This window comes from Zootoca vivipara, chromosome 4, assembly GCF_963506605.1.
Source record: "Zootoca vivipara chromosome 4, rZooViv1.1, whole genome shotgun sequence".
NCBI classification, from domain to species: Eukaryota; Metazoa; Chordata; class Lepidosauria; order Squamata; family Lacertidae; genus Zootoca; species Zootoca vivipara.
The window spans coordinates 25,180,398-25,206,061 of record NC_083279.1 but is presented as its reverse complement, the minus strand read 5'-3'; the positions used below and the strand labels follow the sequence as shown (position 1 = coordinate 25,206,061).

At 45.4% G+C, this 25,664-nt stretch overlaps 1 protein-coding gene across 1 annotated transcript in view; it reads left to right on the top strand.

Moving 5' to 3' along the window:
- Positions 1–25,664, top strand: part of RASA3 (RAS p21 protein activator 3) — a 115,359-nt gene that overhangs the window by 44,172 nt on the left and 45,523 nt on the right. The window contains exons 3-4 of the mRNA XM_035114870.2: positions 3,749–3,852; positions 15,647–15,741. Of these exons, the coding sequence (XP_034970761.1) occupies positions 3,749–3,852; positions 15,647–15,741 (199 nt within the window). The remainder of the gene's footprint in view (positions 1–3,748; positions 3,853–15,646; positions 15,742–25,664) is intronic.

Below are 25,664 nucleotides of genomic sequence, written 5' to 3'. Positions count from 1 at the left end.
TGTTGCAGCTGGGGCAGATGGAGGATCCGGTTTTGCTGCTATAGGTGCACCATGGCGTTTCATCTCTTGCATTACTGTTGAACGCTGCTAATAAAATTTAAATGAATACCAACCTCATTTTTGCAAAATTTAAAACACATTTGATCTAAATTTCTTTTAAGAGATTAATTCCCTCCTCACAAGAAATTTATATTAACCCGTTTATAATATAGCTCTCCTGGGAAGGACATGAGTTCATTGCTGGAGCTAGTCCAGAGATAAATTCACTCAAGAGTGGTATTATTATTATTATTATTATTATTATTAAAAGGATTTTATTCTCCGAACAGAAAAGCTTCAAAGATTCCACCATGTCCTTTGATACAGTATTTTGATGGGTTGTAGCGAGCATTAGAAGTCAGTGGTGTTTGAATGATGTCTAGCAGCATTGAGGCAATCCCAGCCCCTTTGAGGAGGCTGGCTTCCTCCATTCTGCTCCCAGACTACCCAGCCCAGTCCTCCCTCCCTCCAGGCTATGCTAGGTTGGCTGCTTCTTGCACCTTACGATAATGGATGCTGCCATTTCTCTCAGCGTCTGAGACTTGGGAGCAAATAAATCTGCAGCTCTTTAAAAAAATATGTGTGTTCAAGTGTGGGGTGAAACGTAGCCCACCAAGACCTGCTTGTCTGTCCCAAGGATCTTCAGCGCGATTAGGCAGAAAAATATTTGCAATTTTAAAAATAATGTTCCAGCCAAATATGGGGATGCCCATGCATCTCTTTTTTGGGCAGTATATTTTGTGAAACTCATGTTTTTTATTCATTCTTGTATGAATGATGCAGCCTGACTGTGGACAGTTTTGTAGGGAACCTAGGATTCAACATTACAGCAGCTTCAGTGCCTTGTTTTGCTTTGGGAAGGCAAAAATGACTTCCCGAAGCAGCCCCTTGTTCTCTTTAAGAATTGCCACCTCAGAGGGCCCTTCCTGAATTTGGGAGAGTATTATTTTTGGGGGTGCTGCTGCTTCAATGAGGAAACTTATTTGAGACCTGTTGAATTAGCAGGATACATCTCTCGATTTCTACCGTAGATCAGCACCCCTAACTGAAGCCGCTTAGTCGCTAGCAGGAGTTGGACTGAGGTCATGAGTGTATGAATGGAAGTGTCTCGTAGACACACTGAGTTGCAGAGCCACCTTTTCCACAGCCCTGTTAATTTTCTTTATATTTGCATGTAGCTCGCAGTTGCTAGGAAGTACTTTCCATTTGTTCCAAGAGAATGAATCAGGCATTTCTAAACATTGTAGATCAGTCAGAGGATGTAATATTTTCTGTGGCATTTTAATGACTTTGTTTTTTTAAAAAAGCACATTTAAAATCCACACGTAAGCAATTCTGTTTGGGATGCTCCATTATTAGTCACCATGTATATATATATATATATATATATATATATATATATATATATATACACACACACACACACACACACACACACACACACACATTTTTTCTTCCTCATTTCCATCCCAAACGCGAGTAACACAATAAACATCAAGTCTGCTTTTTAAATCTCTAGCTGAGAATTAGATGCAATGTTTTATGACTCCTAAACGGAGTGAATGGTTGTCGTCTGAGAGATTGAATTGGGAGAGAGCTTGAAATGCAAAATGTTTTAAGTGTTATTAAAGTTTTAAGTTCTGAAACCATTTTGGTTAAGGCGCCCGCAAGAAGCCACTTACTACTGAGAGTAATTCCATAGACTCCGGCAAGAAGTTAATTGTGGGATTTACCTGTAATTGCTAAATTTCATTATATTTCTGGGGTTAGAAGTTTAACTCTGACAAGGTTTCCAGTTAAGGAATGCGGACTGTTACACCCACATATTTAATCATTTTCTATCGTTGCACCTGATTAATACTTCAATTAAACTGGATAATCAATTATTATTATTTTTAAAAAGTATACAAAAAATTAATGGGAACAGAACCTTTCACTGTTTTTCCAGTCACAGCTCCTTCAGTTTCTGTGAATGATGGCAATGACAGCTGTTGACATGAGCAGCAGACACAATCAAGATGAGAAATAACTTTCAAATTAAAGACAAATTTGCAAATAAGCCTGCAGAAATTCCTGGCTTGCACTTGCTGCTAATTTGCTTGTCCATATACACATGGAAAATAAAGTGGATGTTTGATTTTCATTTATGTCACAAACGTACATTCCAACATTTATTCTTATATCCAGTCTTCGAAGCAGATGTCACTTTGCAGTGTATTTCCTTCCCTTGGGGAATAGATGAATAAATAAATTGTGAATTGAAATTTAACATTCTGTCCCAGAAATGTGCATCAGTTTTCATCCTGATAAAGATGAATTGAATTATCAAGGTGCAAACAAATAAAATGTTAAACTAGGTCTCATTTTGATAGGTCATTGATATTGCTTAAAATTAAGGGGATGATGTAGCGAAAGCTAGATGCTTTTAAATTCCATTGAACATCCAATAATTTTAGGGATTTTTCCAGCGCCCCCTCCCAGCCTTTTAGAGGAGGAAAACCAGAAAAAAAATTTCCTTGGTTTTCCTCCTCAAAAAACTACGTGCGTGTTATGGTCTGGTGTGTGTTATGGTCCGAAAAATACGGTACTTTAAATGAATATTTGCAGACTCGCAACAGCTGCTTCTTGATTCATGATTGGGTTTTATTGATGGACCTCATTGTTGGAATATGTTAGCAGCAAAGTGCGAGTAGCTATTTGTAGTCTTCTTTTGCACAATTATTTCACATTAAAATTGTGAAACGGGGGTCAATTAATCTGCCCCTGGAGTTAATAATCACTCTGGGGTGGGGTCTCCATCTCCCCACCCTGCCCTCAGTAGAATTCAAGAAAAAATGCCATTGGAGCATTTTTTTTGTCTGGATGGAGTTTTATGTCTGTCCTGAATTATATCTGATTCTTTAGCCTAACTGTCTTCTGTGTCCTGTCTTCTGTCTATGTAGCACTTCAAAATATATTGTGCATCATTATAAAATATGTGGTGATGCATCACTTCAGGTCGCATGCAGTAGGGTTCCCTGGGAGCAGTGGGGCTTCCGTTTCTCCTCCAAAACGAAACAAAAAACGGGAAGCCTCATTGCACCCAGGGAAGTCTATTGCACCACTGGAACTGCCGCATTGGATATGGATCATTGGATATGGCCCGATATGTCGCAGTTGCCAAATTTTGGTTGTGGAAGCTTTCCTCTTTCTTGTCTTCAGTTTTCCTTCATTGAGAAACAATTACCGGAGGTAATATTGTAATTATTAAAATATATTGTGTAGCGCAAATCGCTTTGCATTGCATCTCAGCCTTTGCAGTAGCGCAAAGAATAGGAATGCATGCTGTATTCCATAACATCTATGGAAAGGCAGCTGGTTTCACTTGGAAGATGAAGCATGATGGAGAAGATGGGAGCTGGCTTCTGATATGGGAGGCAATGCATTGGGGACATACTGCTTCCCCATCTCCCTTGGCTAAAACATGCAAAGTCGTTGGGAAGAGTGGCATATCCATTTCAATACCATTGTGCATACAGGTGATCTGGGTGGGGTCTTTGTGCACTGATGGCCTATAGGGAAGCAAGTGGGATAAATGTATTGGTGGGGAGGAGGAATGGGGGTACAGCAAGAGTAGCTTACCATCACCAGGCAAATGCATTACGTAGGCCAGAATTTCGTTGTTGATTTCCTGTTTCTAAATACTCTCATTTCTTTTTGTTTTCCACAGTCCCTTTTATGGAGAAGACTTCTACTGTGAAATTCCACGAAGTTTTCGTCATCTGTCATTTTACATTTTTGATAGAGATGTCTTCCGCAGGGATTCAATTATTGGTATGTGTTGTTGGTTTCCCCCCCCTGTTACTTCAGTTTTTAAATTCAGTTAAAACCTCCAAATTGCTCCCCAGCAGGAGCAGTTCTGTGCATTCTGACATTTCTTACACGTGGCAGTGAACATAACTAGGATTGTGAATTCTTTTTCTTTTTAGGGGTACAACGAACATTTTAGCATGCTGTTAACTAAGGTCGAGTTTTAAGTAGCCTTGTGTGGGTTTAAAGAAAATTCTATATAATAGAGGTAAAGAAAAAAATTACATTCAAAACCAGAGTGTTTATTATTTTTTTCTTATTTCGGTGTGACATAAAAATAACTTTAAAACACAATTTAAAAAAAAAATGAAAGAATTTACTTGAACATGCTATGAACTGCATGGTTTAAATTTATCTGTTAAGAAGGATAAAGAGATTAGTCAGCCCTGCTTATTGCCGAATGGATGCTTTAATTTTAAACTCTTGTTTTCATAAGCATAAACTTTCAGGATTGGTAATTGAAATATTTGATTCTCTTTATAGCTTAAATGAATGATAAATTCAGCTCTATAATCATTGTGTGTTTTCATAGTAAAGCAATGCATGGGGGTTGATTGTGTGTGAACATTCTGCTTTGGAACTTGAGGAGAATGTAAGATACCAAATTGGAGAGGGAGCGGGGGAAGGAAGGCAGCAAGTATTGCAACATAAACTATAAAACGAAAGAAAAACCAGCATGTGTTCTGGAACAGGATGAAAGAGGTAAAAATGCATGATGTCTAAAATTATTGCCATGACCAAGTATAGCAAGTTAGTTTATAAGGTCCCATAAGTTCCTGAGGTCAGATACAGGGCAATATTTCGGTAGGAGGCATCTTTTAAAACTGTTTTCCGTTGATCTAGCATAGTTGTGTGAAATTTTGCAAAGACTTCCTTTTTCCATCAAATTCAAAATCTGCCCTTACCACCTAAGGAAGTTTTGTATTTACAGTGGGACCTCGGTTTATGAACACCTCGGTTTACGAATTTTCGGTTTACGAATGCTGCAGACCCATCTGGAACGGATTAATTCACTTTCCATTACTTTCAATGGGGAAGCTCGCTTCAGTTTAAGTACTCCATGGACAGTCTGGAACAGATTAATCCACTTTCCATTACTTTCAAGGGGAAACTTCACTTCAGTTTATGAACTTTTCAGTTTATGAACAGACTTCCGGAACCAATTGTGTTCATAAACCGAGGTACCACTGTACTGGGAAACCCAACACATTAAAAGACAATTTGAGAACAGTGAAATATTCAGTGTCACTTCATTGTCTGTCAGCTGCCCGTTTCCTCTCTGATTCTCTATGCCCCACCCAGTTTTATTGTGGTGTAGTTTGCATACTGAGGAATACAAAGTCAGACAAGGAACCCCCAAACGCAACTTTATCACATTTCTTGTGCTTAATCAACATAAGTGACAAATCCAAAAATTGAGAAGCAGGTTGGCGAACAGATAACATTCTTAAGAGCAATGTATCTCTTTCACACTGAGGAGGAGTGGTCCTGAAACAGCAATTGATGACCCTGAATTTATGATGTTATTATCAATATGCTTTCATTTTCCTGACAATGGAGGCTGTTGATTAATATAACAAAATCAAATGTGTAGTTGTGTATTTGTTGTGTGGCGTTTCAGATGCCTTCCTTAAGGAGGGGGTTCTGTTTTGAGGAAGTCACACCAGCATTTTGACAGCATTATACCCTGCCCATCTGGCTAGGCCTCCCCAGCCACTCTGGGCGGCTTCCAACAGTATTAAAATACAATAATTTATTAAACATTAAAAGCTTCCCTAAACATAGTGTGAGGGACAGGGGATATCGCGAAGTCCCTCCCCTCCTGAGTTCAAGCCCGTCCCCGAGCAAAGGGGAAAGCAGGGAGAGTTCCGATTCCAGTGGGGAAGCAGGAAGTCGTGTCCGAGGCTCAGGCAAGGTAGAGGAGCCAGGGTCCCAGGTGGGACAGGAAGGGGCAAGTAAGGGGGGAAGACCCATCCCCCCAACTCCAGAATTACGCAGGAAGAGGAGGGGCAAGAGGATGGGTCTGCCAAAGCTTTTGTGTTGGAGAAAGACGCGCCAAAAGCCATTAGGAGGTTCTGAAACCGACTGACAACATCGCTCCGTGTAAATAGCAATGACTTGAGCACTGTAAATACGCAGCACCAATAAAAGAATAAAATGCAGAGCTGCGTAGCGTCGTTACTCTGAAGTAGTCCACTCCGGCCACTGTGACAGCAACCTCCTAATCATTTTTGGGCTACTTTGGAGTTGCCGGGATGAGCGTGTCAGAGGCGGAGAAGTGGCGGCAGATCGCTGAGCAAGCCCAGCTAGAACTGCAACAGCTGTCGCTGCAGGCGCAGGGAGAATTGAAGGCAGCTAAAGAGGAGACTAAGAAGGTCCAGGACGACCGGCTACAACTTGCGGAACAGGTGAGAGAGCTCCAGGAAAAAGAGCAGCATTTAAGGGCGGTGGCGGTAGACCTCCAAAACAAGCTGGATGCAGAGAAAAACAAGGCGGGAGGGGCACCCCAAGTCCAAGTGCTGCCAGGAAGGAGAGCCGGGACCCTAGTAAGCAAGTTCAATGGAGACCCGAAGGAGTTTCAGGGCTTTGAGACTGAGATTGTGTATGCTCTTGAGCTGCACCACGATGAGTTCCCTGATGATGAGCACAGAGTAGCGTTTATTGTGGAGCACCTTACAGGGGCGGCCAGGGAGTGGCTAAGACCGTTAATTGCAACAAGGAATCCTTGCATGAAGAATGTCAAACTATTTCTAGAAGGTTTGAAAACGATGTATTCGTCCGATAGTCATATGGACCAGACTAAGGAGGAACTTCATAATTTACGCCAAGGAAATATGACAGTTCGCGCGTATTGGGCGAAATTCACCATGCTGGTGCACAGATTGGGGTGGGATCTGGAGTCTGCCCCAATGCAAGCGGCGTTTTACTTGGGGTTGCATGAGGAGGTGAAGGATGAGCTCTCGAGAGGTCCAAAGCCCAGTAATATGGATCAACTGAGCAAAGCGGCTCTGGCGGTGGGGGTGAGGCAGGAATCCAGATGGAGCGACAAGCAAGCAACGCGCGCAAAGCGGGCTTGGTTCCCACGGTCGCAGGAGAAGCCACTCCCTCAACAACCCTTTCAAGCCACGCCTGGGGCCAGTCAGGACCAGGAACCCATGCAGATTGATAGCGCGCACGCGCGGGCTTTTCAAACCCCAGCGGCGCCAAGACGCAAGGAGGGAAGGGGTGGGAATTGCTTTCTCTGCAACTCCCCCCAGCATCTCGTCAGAGACTGCCCACATCGCAGGGAGTGGCAAGGAAAGGCGGGAACGGTTGTGCCCTCCCCCACTGACGCAGCACCACAGCAGGGAAACGGGAAAGCCTGGCTGCAGGAGACAGGGGGCGGCAGCCAGGCACAGTCAGCAGACAACAGCCCCAGCCCACCCACCCGCACAGAGAGGAGCAGAGCCAGCCCACCCCTCCCAGAGCAGGAGTGGTTCTAGAAGTGACGCTCACGCTCCCAAATGGCTATCCATTGACGGTCCTCGCCCTAATTGACAGTGGTGCCTCAGCCAACTTCTTCTCGAGAAACTTTGCAGAAGAGCACCAGATCCAGCTTCTGCAGCTGGATTTTCCTCTGCACGTGGCAACCATTGACGGCAGAGAGCTGCTGGGAGGGGCCATCACTCATCAAACCCCCCCCATGAGAATGACGGTTGGAAGGCACTCAGAGACACTGGCATTCAACGTCACCACCATCTCAGACCCCCCAATCGTTTTGGGCATGAGCTGGCTGGCGCGCCACGACCCCTCCATAAGTTGGCATCAGAGATGCATCACTTTTGGATCGGACTTTTGCCTGGAACATTGCATGCAGCACCAACCAGGGGAGGGGCCTCCAATAGCCACGGTGGCCACCATGCACGTCAAAGGGGGTGAGGCGATACCCAAACCATACTGGGACCTGCAGGAGGTCTTCAGTGAAGCGGAGTCCGACCACCTGCCCCCACACAGGCCTTTTGACTGCCAGATCAACCTGGTGCCTGGGGCAACTATACCCCCAGCCAAGCTGTACGCCATGTCAGACCAGGAACTGGAGGATCTGCGCGCTTTTATCGACAAGAACCTCAAGCGGGGGTTCATCAGAGAAAGCAAGGCAGCAGGGGGCAGCCCGGTCTTCTGGGTGGACAAGAAAGACACGCAACAGCGCCGTCTTGTGGTGGATTTTAGACGGCTGAATTCGGTGACAGAGCCAGTGGCTTTCCCCATGCCCAGAGTGGATGATCTCCTGACAGCGGCACGCAGAGGCAAGATTTTCACCAAGCTAGACCTGAGGGGGGCGTACAACTTGATCAGGATCCGGGAAGGCGATGAGTGGAAAACCACGATGTTCACGCCTCTGGGCTCTTTTGAATATCTGGTGATGCCCTTCGGGTTGCAAGGGGGCTCAGCATGCTTCCAGGCCTTCATGCACCACGTCCTGGGGTCCCTACTCTTCAGGAAATGCTTGGTCTTTCTGGATGACATCCTTATTTACTCCAACGACCCAGTGCAGCACGTGAAGGACGTCAGGGAGGTGTTACAGCGCCTGAAGGAGAACCACCTGTATGTGAAGCTGGAGAAGTGCAAGTTTCACACCAAGGAGGTGGACTTCCTGGGCTACAAGCTGTCAGACAAGGGGCTGGCAATGGACAAGGACAAGGTGCAGACCATCCTGGACTGGCACAGCCCCAGGACGCGCAAAGATGCCCAACGCCTACTAGGCTTTGCCAACTTCTACAGGAAGTTCATCAAGAACTTCTCTCGAGTTACGGCTCCCATCACTGACTGCCTGAGAGGCAAGCAGAAGTTCAGGTGGACACCAGAGGCGCAAGCAGCGTTCGAAAGCCTCAAGAGGGTGTTCGCCTCAGACCAGAACCTGTTCCACGTGGTTCAGGACGCGCCCCTACGCATTGAAACAGATGCTTCTGATAAGGCTGTGGGCGCCATTTTGTTGCAACTGGACGCCAACAGAGAGTGGAGACCCTGTGCCTTCTTCTCCAGGAAGTTGACCCAGCCCGAGCGAAACTACACAGTTTTTGATCGGGAACTTCTTGCGATCCACGCAGCGTTCCAGCACTGGAGACACTTCCTGGTGGGCGCCAAGCACCCCATCCAGGTGTGCACAGACCACAAGAACCTGGAGTTCTGGAGAACTGCCAGGGTGCTCAACCAGCGGCAGATACGGTGGGCGGAGTTCTTCTCGAACTTCAACTTCTCCATACACTACATCCCAGGAGAGCAGAATGTCAGGGCGGATGCCCTCTCCCGCAAGCCAGAGTACATGGAGGAGGAGGCGCCACCAGCCCCAAGGCACATTTTCCCCCCGTCGGCATGGTCCTGCGGAGCAGCAGTGGTGAGCGAGGCAGAACTCACAGCACTGACGGCAGCGGATGAATTTGCCAACCGCATCTTCAGAGAACTGAGAGGGGGGAGGGAGCAGGCAAAAGACTTTGCAGAACGCAGAGGGCTGCTTTTCTACAAGGGTGCGCTGTACCTACCCACCACCCAGCTTCGACGTACGGTCCTCAAGCAGATGCACGACAACCCTACAGCGGGGCATTTTGGAAGGGACAAGACCACTCACCTAGTCATGAGACACTTCTGGTGGCCAGGGGTGAGGGAAGATGTTCGAGACTATGTAAGGGGCTGTACCACCTGCCAGCGGGCGAAGGTGGTCAGAGCAGCGCCACCAGGGTTGCTGGAGCCCTTAGCCACACCACACAGGCCGTGGGAAGTGGTGTCCATGGACTTCATCACAGATCTGCCTTCGTCCAGGGGTAAGACTGCAGTGTTGGTGGTGGTGGACCTCATGTCCAAAATGTGTCACTTTATACCGTGTGCCAGGGCAGTCTCGGCAGAAGAGACAGCCAAACTGTTTGTTGATCACATTTTCAGACTGCATGGATTACCTTTAAGGGTTATTTCGGATCGTGGCCGCCAATTTGTTTCCAGGTTCTGGCGGCGGCTCATGAACCTCCTGCAGGTGGAGGTCAGCTTGTCGACGGCTAGACACCCGCAGACCAACGGACAAGCGGAGAGGGTCAACGCCATTCTGCAGCAGTACCTGAGATGCTACGTCAGCCAGCGGCAAACGGACTGGGTGGATCGCTTGCCACTAGCAGAATTTGCCTACAACAATGCAGTGCACGTCTCCACAGGGGTGTCGCCCTTTAAGGCCAATTACGGGCGCGACCTCAGATCTTTCCCAGAGAGGGAGAGGGAGGAGGAGGAGGAGGGCCCACAGGCTGAGGATTGGGCAGAGGAACTGGAGACGGTGCACCAGCAGCTCAGAGAACACTTGGAGAGGGCCAAGGAAGCGTACAAAAAGGGGGCAGATCGCCACAGGCGACAAGGGGAGGTCATCAGGGTGGGGGACAAGGTGTGGTTGTCCTCGGAGGGCCTTCCCACCAGAGGGAGGTGCAAAAAGCTGGCACCCAAATGGCTGGGCCCCTTCACGGTCACGCAACAGGTCAACCCGGTGGCATACAGGCTGGCACTGCCAGAGGACATGAGGGTGCATCCAGTGTTTCATAGATCGCTGCTGTCGCCGTACAGGGAAAGCAGCAGGCTCAGAGACAGCGAACAAACCCCCGAGGGAGGGGGGGAGAGGGAAAGCAGGGAGCAACTCAATGAGGCCACGGCCATCCTGGATTCAAGGTGGGGGGTGGGGGGCCTGGAGTACCTCATGGCATGGGAGGATGCTCCACCGTCCCAGAATGAATGGGTTCCCGCCACTCAGATACAGGAGGAATTCTTGGTGGAAGAATTTCACGCCCTCTTTCCCCACAGACCCAAGCCCTGGCACATGGAAAGGGAGGGGGAGGAGGAGGAGGCACGGGAGAACAGCTCACCATGGCGCTGGGAAGCGGAGTTTGAGGAACCAGAGGATGAGGTATGGGTGTCGCCAAGATCCACCCAGTCAGAGGAAGGAGCAGATTGGCAAAACATTTTTACCCCCACCAGCTCTGACGCCACGGACTTTTTGGGATTCCCGTCCTCCCAGGCGGAAGGGGGGGGCTCGCAGGACTGGGGGGAGGTGTTCACACCAACGGGCTCGGAGAGCACCGAGTTTTTAGGCTTCCAGTCGTCACCGACACATGGGGGGGGCCTGGGGAGGGGTGAAGGAGAGCTTGGGAGGGGGGTGGATGTGAGGGACAGGGGATATCGCGAAGTCCCTCCCCTCCTGAGTTCAAGCCCGTCCCCGAGCAAAGGGGAAAGCAGGGAGAGTTCCGATTCCAGTGGGGAAGCAGGAAGTCGTGTCCGAGGCTCAGGCAAGGTAGAGGAGCCAGGGTCCCAGGTGGGACAGGAAGGGGCAAGTAAGGGGGGAAGACCCATCCCCCCAACTCCAGAATTACGCAGGAAGAGGAGGGGCAAGAGGATGGGTCTGCCAAAGCTTTTGTGTTGGAGAAAGACGCGCCAAAAGCCATTAGGAGGTTCTGAAACCGACTGACAACATCGCTCCGTGTAAATAGCAATGACTTGAGCACTGTAAATACGCAGCACCAATAAAAGAATAAAATGCAGAGCTGCGTAGCGTCGTTACTCTGAAGTAGTCCACTCCGGCCACTGTGACACATAGTTTTCCCCTTCATGTGTAATGGGGATCTATGATTAACTTTAGTGTCCTGAGTTGGTTCACTGCTCATGTGAATGGAGGGGCAATGTGGCTTCATGTCGTTTCATATGAAGCTGGTGCATATCTTGAGTTAAGTCAAGATTGGATCTTCTGAACTTGGCCATTGTGTTAGAACAGAAAGAAAGAAAGATCTATATCAGTCCTATGCATCAGGAACTTTACTTGTGAATGTATTTTGAATGTCCCCTTATTAATCTGGTAAACCGTTCAAGAGAAAATCAGTATAAAACTTAGATGTGTCAGGGAGGGACTTCAGAAGAACCTCAGAGATTGGCCAGATAACAGAATTCTCAGCAGGGCTGCAATAAACAGTTTGGCATCTGTGACCTTCAGTTGAAAACAGGAAGCATGCTACATCATCTGATTGTTTAGCACTTCTCTGAAGGAATAAAGGAATGCTTATACTGGGTGTCCTTCATGTGACAGATATACAATTATTTCTGGCCTAATTCACAAAGCAGAGAGACAAATTAGAATTTAAAGCTTTTATTCATGTTGGAAACCCCTAAGTCCAAACATGAGACTTTTCTCTTCGCCATAACTTTTAGACTGGCTTATGATAGAGCCTGGGTTCAACAGGATACTGCTTGCAACAACTGCATTCTAAAGTGTTGGAAGACAGTATTGCCTGAGATCCACAGGCTGGTTTGGTGGGTCAACCCTAGAGCCCAATCATTGTAACTTGCAGGTCAGACTCTGTGATAGCGCATTATGTCCTATCAGCATCTCAAAGGAGCTGATATAGCGGCTGATCTATGAGAAAACAGCCATGTGATTCCCTTGTGAAAGTCTACGAAACCCTGACAGCTTTGTGCATCCCAAAAGATACCTAGCAGAAATGCAGTTTCTGAAGGTATTGTCGCTGGGTATGTCTAACTACCATCCTAAAAGACTCAAGACCACAATTCCTCAAGGACTGCTTCTTTCTATATGAACCTACCAGGACCCTGAGATCATCTTCTGAGGCCCTCCTTTGTGTGCCTCCTCCTCGAGAGGTCCGGAGAGTGGCAACATGAGAACGGGGCCTTCTCTGCAGTGGCTCCCCATCTGTGGAATGCTCTCCCCAGGGAAGTTCACCTGGCACCTTCATTATACACCTTGTTCCTTTTTAACCAGGCCTTTGGTTGATCTGATTTAAATCCTATGCCCTTTTAAAATGTTTTTTTTGGGGGGGGGAAGCTATTGGCTTGTTCTTTTTATTTTTATTATGTATTTTGTGGTTTTATATCTTGGTTTTATTCTGTGAACTGCCCTGAGACACCCGCGTATTGGGCAGTATATAAATTCTATTATTTATTTATTTATTTATTATATAATTTCGCTGCCATATAACTGTATTATGCAGTCTCCCCTCCACCCTTTTTAATAAGGACCTCTTGGGCTGGATAGAACATTGCCCCATCTGCTAAAAAAAATTAAATAAACCCTGTCTAAACACGATCTTTGGTTTCAAGGCCCACTGAAATCTGTGATTTAAAAACAAAACGGAAAACCCAAGGAAAGCAGAAGGCAGGAAGAAAGAAAGAGGGGTATTCTTTCAAGTGACATCTGTTCTACTTGGTTTTATGGTGAAAAGGTTATCTCAGATCAGCTATTGCAGGCAGGTCTCTTATCACATGGATGCAGTGCTTGCCAATATAGATAGCGCGGCCTGTCACTTGATAAGAGTTGTCTGTTGACTTGGGTCCTGTGCTTTCATAGGAAACGTATAGGAACCCGCTAAAGACTGAAAAGCTCATGGCTGCGTTTATAGATGCCATGGTTCCACGTAAGAAAAATGCTAAGCTTGAATGAGGCAGAACCTTCAATTGGACTAATTAATTTTCAAAATCGTGGAAGCACCTGCTTTCGTTTTATATATGGAATTCTTCAGACATACTGTAGTTAAGTTTTTGTTTTATCATGCTAAGCCGGTTCTATTTTCTATTTTTTTCTTTTACCATTTCCCTTCCTGACAGTAGTAAAATGTAGATTCGTTTACGGAAGCGAATGATAAATGAAAAGAAATTTAACCACAGCATATCTGAATGCATAACTTTGCAGAGTGCTAAACCTGAAATTAAGGGAAACGGCGTATCCGTGTGCTGCTCTGGTTCGCCAGAAGCGGCTTTGTCATGCTGGCCACATGACCCGGAAGCTGTACGTTAGCTCCCTCGGCCTGTAAAGCGAGATGAGCGCCGCAACCCCAGAGTCGTCCGTGACTAGACCTAATTGTTTGGGGTCCCTTTACCTTTACCTTTAAACCTGAAATTAACACCGAACAATCATGTCCTGGGAATATGTGGTGTCAATAGCAAGATTATGCCTTTCCCCACCAAAAATAAAATTATCTTCAACTCAGTTCCCTAGTCTGACGTTTGGGCTAGGAAGCCATGTCAATTAACTTTTTTTTTAAAAAAAACCAAAAACTTCACTTTAAATTTTGCTTATATTATATATTAGAATCTTGAACAAATTTGTAATGAATTGTAACAGCATGGTTGATTAATGCTGTCAGTTATGCCAGTACCATTAGATGGAAGTCAAATCAGCAACAAAAATGCTTCCAAACAGTATGGGAAACAGCCTTATTAGAAAAATTAACCAATAAGTTGAAACTGACACGGGGACAAATAGAAGAAGACGGCTTCACCCTGGTATGGTTCCCCTTTATCACATACACAGCCCAACAAGACAATGACAAAAATCCACCAACAGCATACAAATCAATATGGCTAAGCTGATCCAAACACTCACCCACCCCACTCACACACAAAACAAAGACCACCACAGCCAACCACAAAGGAACAACCATATCCTAGGAGAGAGAGAACCTACACAAGTGATGCTGACAAAAAACCCCACGCATATTAAGCAAAATAGAAACATCGTCACCCGACCCCCCACCTCCCCCCATCTACCTCTTTTCCCCTTTTCTTCCCAATGTCTCAACAAATGGAACTGATTTGTAAAAATGTTACGAGAGACATTGCACATATCTTTGTAAACCAAGAAAACCTTTTAAAATAAATAAATAAATAAATAAATAAATAAGAGTGTCTAAATAATTTTTAAAAGCAGGGAGAAACTTTCCAAATAAAGGAGTGTTTACTGTGTAGAGAGAAACAATCTGTGTTTAAGTTACCGTATTTTTCCGTGTAAAAGACGATATTCCCCCCCCGGAATTTAAATTGGGGGGGGGGTGTCATCTTATACACGGAATGTTGCAATTAAATATATAAATAAATGCATGCCTCCATCCATATTCTTTTCCCCCAGCCTCCCCTCACTATCGGCCTCACGACAAACCCTGGTTTGGTACTCCCCCCTCAGCAGCCCCCACTCCGGACACTGTCCCTTTCACCCGGTCCCCTCAGCCGCCCCGTGGCTACCCAGACTCCCCATTCCCCATGCGCACTCACTCAGGGAGCTCTGGCAGTCGCAGCTCCTCATAGCGGCCCATAGGGGCAGGGTGCGCCACGGGGCCTCCGGAGTCTGCCTGCCTCCTTCCACTCAGCCGCCCTACAGCAGGCCGTTTGGGCCCAAGGGGCAGAGTGCAGTTCGCTTCCCTGGATGTTTGAGAGTGGAGTAGAAAAAAAGCATTTTGGCTTCTGCAGCATACAAATTCCCTCTTAAAGGGTTCTTTAGCTATGGTTCTTGCATTGCAGCGCTGACCAGTTCCCGGCCGTCGGGGGACATGCTCTTGTTGCAGCTCAGCTGCCTGGCTCCGTGCCAGCGCCACTCCACTTCTTATACTGCACATTATAATAATGCTGACTAACCCCCCCAAAATAAAAAATAAAAAATTACCTACTGTAATTATGATACTAAATATATTGGTAAAGCTGTTCTGTTTGGTGTTTAAATATACGGTACTAAATATACCGGTGTTTTGAATAGTTAATAAAACATCAAAGTTGTTCTGTTTGGTGTTTAGAATATTTATTTCTTGATTTTGGGCTCAAAAAATAGGGGGTGTCTCATACATTGGAAAAATATGGTATGTCCTGTCCGTAGAAGACTAGTACAGTTGTTTTTCTGAACTGAACATTTCCCCTGAAATGTATATCGAGATGCCTATATGTATCCAGCATGATATTTTATAATTTGATGTGTTTTCAGGAAAAGTAGCAATATTGAAAGAAGATTTGCAAAAGTACCATAACAGAGACACCTGGTTTCAGCTGCAGCATGTTGATGCTGATTCAGAAGTACAGGTAAAGAGTGTTTCTTTCATTGCTATATCATAAGCTGCCCAGTGATTGTGAGCTTAACAATTCAAATGGAATAGTTGTTGGATCCCTTTATTTTTTTAGTTGAGAACAGCAGGTAGGGGTTATTTGTAGGGTGTCTCAAGTAGTCTCTGCATAATAGCAGTTCTGTGCAGACTAGCTCCAAGAAGTTAATTTTATAAAATGTTGTAAGAAGCATATATTAATCTGGTAGTGGTGTCTGCACAGACGACCATATTTCCTTCTGCGTGGAAAGAGGAAATCATACAGTGCCTCTGATAACATTGTGTGCTTGCTTTTGTTAAATAGCGGCTGCAGCCTGCAACTAATCTTCATTATTATGTAGAATAATTTCTTTATTTAAAGCATTTCTTACCTGCTTTTCATTGCACGGCAATTTCAAAGTAGGTTGCAAGGAAAACAGTTTCAGACAGTTACCAGTACTATAAACATGGCAGGTACGTGATAAGCTGTCAACTTTGCGATTGGAGGTTGCCTCGCAAGACGAATTTGTTTTGTGAAAAATTCGTCTAGCGAATCGCGGTTTCCCATAGGAATGCATTGAAATTCAATTAATGCGTTCCTATGGGCAAAAAAAATAAAAAAAATCAATGCATTCCTATGGGATTCGCAAGACGAATTTTTCGCAAAACGAATTGACTCACAGAACGAATTAAATTCATCTTGCAAGGCACCAGTGTATATGGTAAAAGATTAAGGAATGGGTCCCCAAATGGTTAAAAGTAGGACCTGGGTCTGAAAAGATTGAAGATACATGTGGGGAATCTTTGCCCCCCCAGATGTTACAAGTCTCATCAACCCCAGCAAGTATGGCCTATCATCAGGGATGATGGGAGTTATAGCTCAGCAACATCTGGAGGGCTAAAGAGTCCCCACTCCTGCTCGAGGAGCACATCCAGACTACCAGACCTGTGGCTTCAGAGGGAGCTCAACCCCGTCCAGGACAGACAGGAGCCTCCTCAAGTCCCAGATCTGGGAACTACCTACCCACAGGGCCTTTGTCTTATCAGGATTCACTCTCACCAAACCAAACATTGGTTCAAGACCTGCACAGCCTTGCTTGACTCTGTACAGAGAAATAGAGCTGGATATAACTGGCACACTGATGACCTCTCACTCCAGATCCTGTAGTGACTGGTCCGTCAGTTCCATATTATAGATGCTAAACATTGTTGGGGACAGAATGAAACCACAGTGGTGCTCTACAGCCCAAAACTCAAGAGACAGAGCAGGCATCGGCCAATGCCATTTTCTGGTAGTGTCGTTTTAGGTTGGAATACAACCAGAGCAACACCGTGGCCCCTGCTCAAAATTGCAAGAACCTCTCTAGAAGCTGAAATTTTGAAGGGAAGTTCTAGGGAACTCCCCCCCCCCCTTTATGTTACTCTTTAAAGTGCCATGTTTATTGGTGGCATTATGTAAATGAGTAACTACTAATCATCTATGTTGATTACTTGTTCAAAAATGCTGTGAAAAGTGTGTGGTGGGGCTTATTAGTGGTCTAAACCACTGAGCCTCATGGGCTTGCCGATCAGAAGGTTGGTGGTTCGAATCCCCGCGACGGGATGAGCTCCCGTTGCTCTGTCCCAGCTCCTGCCAACCTAGCAGTTCGAAAGCACGCCAGTGCAGGTAGATAAATAGGTACGGCTGCGGTGGGAAGGTAAACGGCATTTCCGTACGCTCTGGTTTCCGTCCCAGTGTTCCATTGCACCAGAAGCAGTTTAGTCATGCTGGCCACATGACCCGGAAAGCTGTCTGTGGACAAACGCCGGCTTCCTTGGCCTGAAAGCGAGATGAGCGCCATACCCCATAGTCGCCTTTGACTGGACTTAACCGTCCAGGGGTCCTTTACCTTTACCTTTTTTTAGTGCACATGATATGATACTAGATATTGACCTCAGATAATTTTAACAGCAGTAGTTAAACACACACATGCTCATGCACGGGCACACACACAGACACAGACAGTGCTAATGTTTGCTTCCTGTGGGAAATGCAGATTTCTCTTTATCGTGTGGAGTGAGCCAATATTTACACAGCCCAAGTCACTGTTGATATTTGCTGTACCATCTCAACCTATTGAGGCTGTGGGAATTGTTTGTCCAGTGTTACTTTCCAGGAGACCGCTGGCTATTTATAACTCAAGCTCTTGTGTCTTGTCACAAATGTTTTGTGTTTAAAATTCTAGTTAGGCTCCAAATCCTAATTATAAACTCAGTACTATTTCTGTGCTGTTTATCACTTCCTCTATTTTTTGCTTTGTAAAAGCCCAACTTCTTGAAGCTACATTTGGAGCTCAGCGATAAGCGTTTACTTCGAGTGGAATAGTTTGTACAGTGTTCTTGTCCATTTATGTGTAAAGTGTGCTGGCCTATTTTCTTAACAGAGAAGTACAACTTTCTAGTACTGATGAGTGGGATGCTTAAAGCAGGAGAAGATATACACTAAAATAGAATACTAAATTTATATTTACCGAAGAGTTTTTCTTTGTAAAGTACCGTAAATCTCATTCATGCAGTTGTGACGATTTGGTATCTATACCAAAGCAACAGCGCTGTGCGGCATTGCTAGGACCTGTAAGAACTGAGCTGCAGGCAGCTGAAGCAAAGTTGAGCCAAGTTCTGGCAAGAAGACTTGGGGGATTTCTAACAAGTTCGAAGCACAGTTTGTCAGAAGTTCAAAGCATAGTGAGGACCATATTCAATGTTGTCCCAGTGGTTCCTTCTTCATGGCAAAGGCTCTAATTGGGGGGGGGGAGCAGGTGAAGGACAAGAGGGTGCTTAAACCTTCCCCTACCAGTTGCATTCTGCTGAAATGCCTCCCAAGTTGCTTTTTCCCGCATGGGCCCATGTTTGGCAGACAAACTTCTTCTGTGGTAGGAAAAAGCTGGAGAAGATTTCAAGGGTGTCTGGGTAAGAGTTAGATAACCCTTTCTCCTATCCCTTCTCTGCTGTAAATTACCCTCTTCTTTGTCACGTGTGACTGAAGTGGAAGAGAGAGTTTGTCCCTTGGAATTGCTTCTTAGAATACATTGCCTGGTGTAACCTGCACATAGAAACAGGATGCAGGGGAGGGTGGCAGGCAGAAACCAGCAGGCTTGGGTCAGATGCCACAGGAAGGTAAAAGGAACCAAACTCTCGACAAGTGACATATGCCTGACCTGGAAGCATTTACATCCACTTCAGGAAGGACCAATGAGCTGCTTGAAGGTGGAACCATGTACAAACCTTGAGCAAGAGGATTTGCCTCCTCTACACACACACACACACACAAACACACACCATTCATTTTGCTCACCACCAGACACCATGGTGTCGCTAATGCCTGCTAAGTATATGATTCTGAAATTAATGCAAGGGCTGCTTGACATTCACTGAAATGAGAAAATTGTGCAAACAGAGATTAGCCATCGCTTGGGCTAATTCTTGCCACAGTAATTTTTGCCCCCACCAGGATGCCTTTAGAGCTAACTTGTAGCATACATCTAAAAATGATAGAGATAGAATTTAGTGGACTAATGCATGCAATGTTTTTACTCAGGATTTCAGAACCTTAGGTTTCATATTAAAAAATGTTTCAACACTCCTGGCAGAAAACAAAAGTTTAAATTGGGACATGCTTTCTTGAAGTGACGGAACAAGATAATTATGAGTTTCCCTGTAATTTCACATTAAACTTTTATTATTATTATCCCAGTTCCAACTCTACCATTTATGAACTGTTGCACCCATGCCCTTTGCTCCTCTCCCTTGCTGTGGGATGTCCCTGGCAAATAAAACCAGATTCTGAAAAATCCCCAGATAGGCATTAGTTCCACATGAAGTCATGGTTATAAATAGAGTAATAGTTGGATACATGACATGGTAAAAGTCCAGATTGATTAATTGGCAAAGAGAAATAACAGATTCTGAACATTTTTTTTAGGCCTGAATTTTGTTATATACCAGGCATCCCCAAACTTCGGCCCTCCAGATGTTTTGGACTACAATTCCCATCTTCCCCAACCACTGGTCCTGTTAGCTAGGGATCATGGGAGTTGTAGGCCAAAAACATCTGGAGGGCCGCAGTTTGGGGATGCCTGTTATATACTTTATTGACTTTGGCAGCATTGCTATCTCCAATCTGACTGAGGCAAATATAATTGCACCCTCCCACTTTGGAGGCATCATGAAATCTACTGTTGTGAATTGATTCAAACCACCAAACAGCATATTTAGTTGAAGAGGAGGAAAGTCCTAGAGCGAAAAAAGCCTTATCACGATTGAAAGCAGTAGATGAAACTGCAAGTTTAACACAGTTCAAATGCTGACCCTCTCAATTTTTGCATTAGGTCATCCCTGCCAGGGACAGAGTGGAATGTGGAGGCTCCCCATAAGAGTTGGTAGATATTCCCCCTGCTGAGCCACCATTCCTGGACATGCAGCATGAGAGTCAGGCCTTTGATTTCATGGCATGATCTTCCACACCTCTCCTAAAGGCCTCTGCAAGCTCGTTCTTGTTGACAGATCTTGGCACAGAGACTGATCCCAAGAAAAGCAGGAGTAGAGCCATTTGCTGGAACAGAACCATCTTGTGGGTGGCTGGCTGGGACATGTATTCAAATCATTGGTTTGGCCATAGTTCTGCATGCCCAGGAGGGCCTGGCAGGGGATGGGAAGGCTCTGAAGCAGCTCCAAAGAAGTTAACGACAACATTCAGCAATACTTTTGCCTTGTTGTCTTTAATGTTGTATATGCAGCTCTCCTAGGAAACTACCCTATCAAAACAAGGTTCTGTAGCTTACATGCTTTGGTGTTAAAATGTGTACATCTACGTTACTTTGATTATATTCTGTATCTCTGATTTGTATCTCATGTAGTCTCGCTTGCATGCTAAGAAATAACTGAAAACGGTGAGGGCTGTTTTAACGGAAAAATTATTTGAATCCTTTGCAGAATGATGTGCTTAGGACCACTGTAAACTGTTTTTATAAATAGGTAGTGTCGGTATTGTTCAGTAGTTGCCGTAATAAGACTTGTTCAGCTTATTTACATGTATCTAGCAGAGGGCTTATTTGAACGGAGTTAATCATTTGCAAGATTCAGAAAGGCCCTGTTGACTATAATGTAACCACAGATGATGTGAAAGTGAAAAAAGCTATTTCCGGCCACCCGGCCGTTACCCAACCAGGAAACAAAAGGGTGTGACCACTTTATCTAACAAACAATAGTTTCCATGTCTCTTGCTTTGTTAGTAGTAGGGTGTTAAGTGTGCATGTAACGTGGGCAAGAAAGTCTCTGAGATGTTGAAAACTAATGCTCAGCCCAATAACAGCATTTCGATGAAGTTTTTGAGTCTGGCATTGCAGTTTGGGATGCAGCTTATCATGCTATAAGCTAATGCATTCCTGTTTACTCAGTGCTGATCCTCTTCAACCCAAACAACTACAGGGCAATTCATATTAGCAGTAATATTGGGGAGGCTGTTTTCTAGCTTCAGTCAGGAATTGAACCCACTGCAAAAAGTCTTGAAGGGGTGACCTAAGTCCTGGCAGGTGATTTTCCTAGCTTGTGTGTCCCACTAGGGTCTGGCAAAGGAGGGAACTGCAGGGTGAGTTCAACACCAGCTAAGCAAACCTCCATGCTCCAGTTGGACCAGAGCAGTCAGCTGATAGCTCCATGACCCCTATCTGGACTAGGCTTCCTGCTGGTCTGTGGAACAAATAATTTAGTCTTGCTGCTTTCAGCCCTCTGCCCTCTGCCTTTCCTCCTCTCACCCAGGAGCCAGGTCCTGACACCTTCGTCTTCCCAAACTGTACAATGGGGCTGTAACTTGCATAAAGCAAAAGAGGACTATTGGTGTTGCCTGTTGGCTACCTCCTGCTCTCCATTGTGGTTTTAGTAGTTTTCCCCCTTACCCTGACTCCCATGCTTGAGCCAAGAGAGGGGCAGATATTAATGGTGGAATGGATAATATGGAAGGTGCTGCCAGAGTTGTCTCTGTGCCCCATCTGCACTGTATATTTAAAGCAATATCCTACCACTTTAAACAGCCATGTTTCCCCCCCCCCCCAGGAATCCTGGGAGCGGTAGTTCGTTAAGGGTCTTGAGAGTTATTAGGACACCCCTGTTACCCTCCCAAAGCTACAATTCCCAGAGTCACCTTGGGAGAAGGGGATAGATCCTTAAACTGCTCTGATAATTATAGCTTTGTGAGGGGAAGAGGGGGTCTCCTAAAATCTCTCAGCACCCTTAACAAACTACAGTTCCCAAGAGTCTTGCGGGGAGCCATGACAGTTTAAAGTAGTGTAATACCGCTTTAAATATATAGTGAAGATGGAACCTATTACTGTTCTGACTGAGGTAAATGGCATGGAAATAAGGGGTGGGGCATGCTGAGATGTAGATGAAAAGATATTGGGAGAAGGGGGGGCCTTGATCTATCTCTACTCTCCAGTGATGGCTCATTGTGTGTTTTCTCTAAGGAAGCAATCAAAATGGTTCATCTTGGTAGTCTTGCCATTTTTTTTACTCAGGATCAAGAGAGAGCAACTTCTTCTTCTTCCTCTTCCTCTTCTTCTTCCTTCATATTGCACCCCACATAGCATTGTATAGTTGGGAGAGAACCCTAAGGATCATCTACTCCAGGCATCCCCAAACTTCGGCCCTCCAGATGTTTTGGACTACAATTCCCATCTTCCCCGACCACTGGTCCTGTTAGCTAGGGGTCATGGGAGTTGTAGACCAAAACATCTGGAGGGCCGCAGTTTGGGAATGCCTGATCTACTCCAACCCTGTGGAATGCAGAAAACTCAACCCACCAAGTATTTGAAGGCAGGTGTATCACATAATCCTCTACTGAGACATTAATCGTTCCCTCCCTTGTAAGAGTGGAGTCCAAGGCCTTAGCTGGTGTCAACAGCTACTTGAACTGTATATGTAGCTTCTTTGAACCAACAGTTTGCAAACGAACTTCAACAGTTGTCGTAGACCACAACTGAGATGATTGCCCCATGTCACTGCAGTATCTTTGTATGTCAATGCAGCACCATGGCCCAAAGGAAACTCTCCTTTAACCACACAGCAATTGTCAGCTAAAGGCTAAACTGGAAGGGGGGGGAAGTCTTATAATTTCTGTGGCTCAGCACAACAACTGTTGGATGAGAAAGATGCTGTTTGCAAGTCTAGTAACCGGATACATAGCCCTCCAACATTTCAGATGAAAATAACCACCCTATTTTCATACTTTCTGAGCCCCACCCTCTCCACAATTACACATCACTCGAAGGGTATTTACCACCTAGTTCTGCTCTGTGTTCATTTATTCAGCAACACTCAAGTGGCTTTGCAACGAGCACCTAAGATCAGAAATGGCATGTGAATATTATTGGTTTCTTCCAGGTTAAGGGACTTGCCGTAGGTTCCAGGATCACCAAAATCCACTGAGCTGGATTGACAAGGCTTCTCCACTACTCTTGAGCTGTTGCAATGCCAAGACAGATGTGGGGGAAAGGGGAATTATACTGGAACTCAACCAAGTCTCCTATTATATTATTGTGGAGAAACTAGTAAAATGTGGGCTATATGATGTTATTGCTAGGTAGATTTGTTGCTGTTTGACTGACCAAACCTAAAGAGTACTCCCCAATGCTTACTCATCAACCTGGGAAAGTGACTAGTGAGGTACTGAACCCCAAGGCATTCAACATCTTTATAAAAGACTTGGATGAAGGAATTGAGGGGGTGCTCATCAAATTGCGGACAACACCAAACTGGGAGGGGTAGCTCTAGACAGCATCTTAAAAAGCAGAAACATCACCTTGCCGACAAAGGTCCGTATAGTTAAAGCTATGGCTTTCCCAGTAGTGATGAATGGAAGTGAGAGCTGGACCATAAAGAAGGCTGATCGCCAAAGAATTGATGCTTTTGAATTATGGTGCTGGAGGAGACTCTTGAGAGTCCCATGGACTGCAAGAAGATCAAACCTATCCATTCTTAAGGAAATCAGCCCTGAGTGGTCACTGGAAGGACAGATCCTGAAGCTGAGGCTCCAGTACTTTGGCCACCTCATGACAAGAGAAGACTCCCTGGGAAAGACCCTGATGCTGGGAAAGATTGAGGGCACAAGGAGAAGGGGACGACAGAGGATGAGATGGTTGGACAGTGTTCTCGAAGCTACCAACATGAGTTTGACCAAACTGCGGGAGGCAGTGGAAGACAGGAGTGCCTGGCGTGCTCTGGTCCATGGGGTCACGAAGAGTCGGGCATGACTAAACGACTAAACAACAACAACAAAGCTCTAATACCTCAGAAGATAGATTGAATCATGATTCATGAACAGACTGGAGAACTGGCCCAAACTTAACAAAATGAATTTCAATAAGGACAAATGTAAAGTTCTGCACTTAGCGGGAATAATCAGGTGTACATATATAGGATGGGAGACACCTGGCTTGCCAGCACATATGAAAAAAGATCTAGGCGGTCTTAGTAGACCACATGAGTCAGCATTGTGATGCAGCAGGGGGGGAATGCTAGTGCAGTTCTAGGCTGCATCAGCAGAAGTATAGTGCCCAGTTAATGGGAAGTAATAGTGCCACTCTATTTTGCCTTGGCCAGTCTCCACCTGGAATACTGTGTCCAGGTTTGGGCACCACAGTGTAAAGACAGATATCAACAAGCTCGAATGTGTGCATAGGAGGGCAACCAAGATGATCAAGGGCCTGGAAACCAAGCCTTATGAGGAACTGTTGAGAGAGTTGGGTATGTTTAGCCTGGAGATGAGAAGACTGAGGTGATATGAGAGCTATCCTCAAATATCTAAGGGCTGCTAGATGGAAGATGGAGCAAGCTTGCTTTCTGCTGCTCCAGAGGGCAGGACCCGAACCAGTGGACTCAAGTTACGAAAAAGGAGGCAAGAGAAATGAAATTCATTGCACTATGCAATTTAACCTATATCTTTCACGTGTCTTCAGGAACAAAAAAACTATGCAGCACCTTATTTTATGGATTCGTAGTAGCAGTTGCATCATTGCAATAATGTCAGTAAAAATCAGTAGTACGGTATTACAGCTAATCCAAGCTTTTGAGGTTACTGTATCACAAGGCAGTGGTCATGAGGAAGAGTTGGCAGTACATGTGTCAAATTATCATTGTGCTTCCTCCCCTATTCCATACTTTCTTTAAACAACGCACCGCCATCATTATTTGGAACAGGGAGTCATCAAGTGCGTGCATTGCCTGGCTATGACAGTCAGTTCCTGGTTTTGCCTGGGGAGACCAATCACATGTGTTTCCAGGCAACACCTATTGTTTTTTTTCACTTATTGTAATGCCCTTAAAAAAATAAACAAATGCCGAGCTTACCATAGCTTGAAGAGTCATTGATTTATCAAGGGCTCTGGCTGGCGGCAGGAGTGAGGATGTTAGTTTTTTTGTGATTTCTCCCTTTCTCTTCCAGCACCTCATGTCACCTCCCACACTGTTCTGGAAGGTTCCCCAACTCTTCAGAGCAGACTTGAATGAAACAGGGGGCTGAAGGAGAAAATTGGCGGAAAATGGTTGTCTTCTATCTCTGTGGATCCAAACCATTGTATGCAATTGATCCAGTCAGAATAGAATAGAATGGAATAAATGAACCATCCCAGACCTTGTGGTCTTCATCAGAGGTCCTTCTCTGTGTGTCCTACCTTAGGGAGGTGTGGAGGATAAGTCACATGAGAATAGGCTTTTTCATCAGTGGCTTTCCTTAGGAAGATGCACCTGGCACCATCTTTGTCTGTCTTCAGGCTCATTTTGTTTACCCAGGCCTTTGGCTAATTAACACTGCCTCCTCAGGTAGTGAGTGGTCTTTTAGTGGGGTGGGTAAGACTTGTTCTAATTAACATGTTTCTGGGTGAGCATTTTATG